Source organism: Cynoglossus semilaevis, chromosome Z, assembly GCF_000523025.1.
Source record: "Cynoglossus semilaevis isolate Cse_v1.0 chromosome Z, Cse_v1.0, whole genome shotgun sequence".
Taxonomy (NCBI): Eukaryota; Metazoa; Chordata; class Actinopteri; order Pleuronectiformes; family Cynoglossidae; genus Cynoglossus; species Cynoglossus semilaevis.
Window position 1 is genome coordinate 21,655,226 of NC_024328.1, and position 867 is coordinate 21,656,092.

Genomic DNA, 867 nt, shown 5'->3' on the forward strand with positions numbered 1-867 from the left:
GCGCCCGCCGGGGCCGCCGTCGATACGCTTCTGTAAGAAACGTACGGCGATGAAGACACCGGCAGTCGATCACTGTGGGACGAGGCGTCTCAGAGGTTGTGGCTGGGGGGGGAGGGAGGGGGGGTGGAAGGAAGGAAGGAAGGAAGGGTCCGTGAACCAGGAGACGGGTTCAAGCAGGGCTAAAGTCCTGATAATCCTGCAGCGTCCCAGGAGGACGAGGACGAGGACACGTCGCCTGAAGACAGAGCGACAGCTGCAGCCCAAGAAAGGCCCGCTCCCAGATCTGTGTGTGTGTGTGTGTGTGTGTGTGTGTGTGTCCTCAGGCCTCAGAGTGAAGACAACAGTCCTTTGTTCTGTGTCCACATCAAACTCCTCAATTATTTATTGACCAGAGAATTTTTCCTCCAAATGTTAAATCAACACTGAAGCTGGAACCAAGACCTGGAACTGGACCAGACTGGACCAGACTGGATCAGACTGGACCAGACTGGACCAGACTAGTCCTGACTGTCCTGACTGGACCAGACTGGACCAGACGACTAGTCCTGACTGGACGTGTCTCCAGACCTGAAGTCTCTTCAGAGCCACAGTCCGTGTCTCCAGACCAGAAGTCTCTTCAGAGCCACAGTCCAGAGTCCAGAGTCCAACCTGGTCTGAGACGTTGACTAAGATCTCAGTTGATCTCAGTGAAGACAAAGATCCTCCATGTTGACTGGTTCATCTGAACGGTTCAGATTAGATTAGATTAGATTAGATTAGATTAGATTAGATTAGATTAGATTAGATTAGATTAGATTAGATCAGATCAGATCAGATTAGATTAGATTAGATTAGATTAGATCAGATCAGATCAGATTAGATTAGATT

The 867-nt window shown here is 49.9% G+C and overlaps 1 protein-coding gene across 1 annotated transcript in view; it reads left to right on the forward strand.

Moving 5' to 3' along the window:
* Positions 1–657, forward strand: part of LOC103398339 (multivesicular body subunit 12B-like) — an 11,266-nt gene extending 10,609 nt beyond the window's left edge. The window contains exon 7 of the mRNA XM_017042899.2: positions 604–657. Within this exon, the coding sequence (XP_016898388.1) occupies positions 604–657 (54 nt within the window). The remainder of the gene's footprint in view (positions 1–603) is intronic.
* Positions 658–867: the final 210 nt, after the last annotated feature.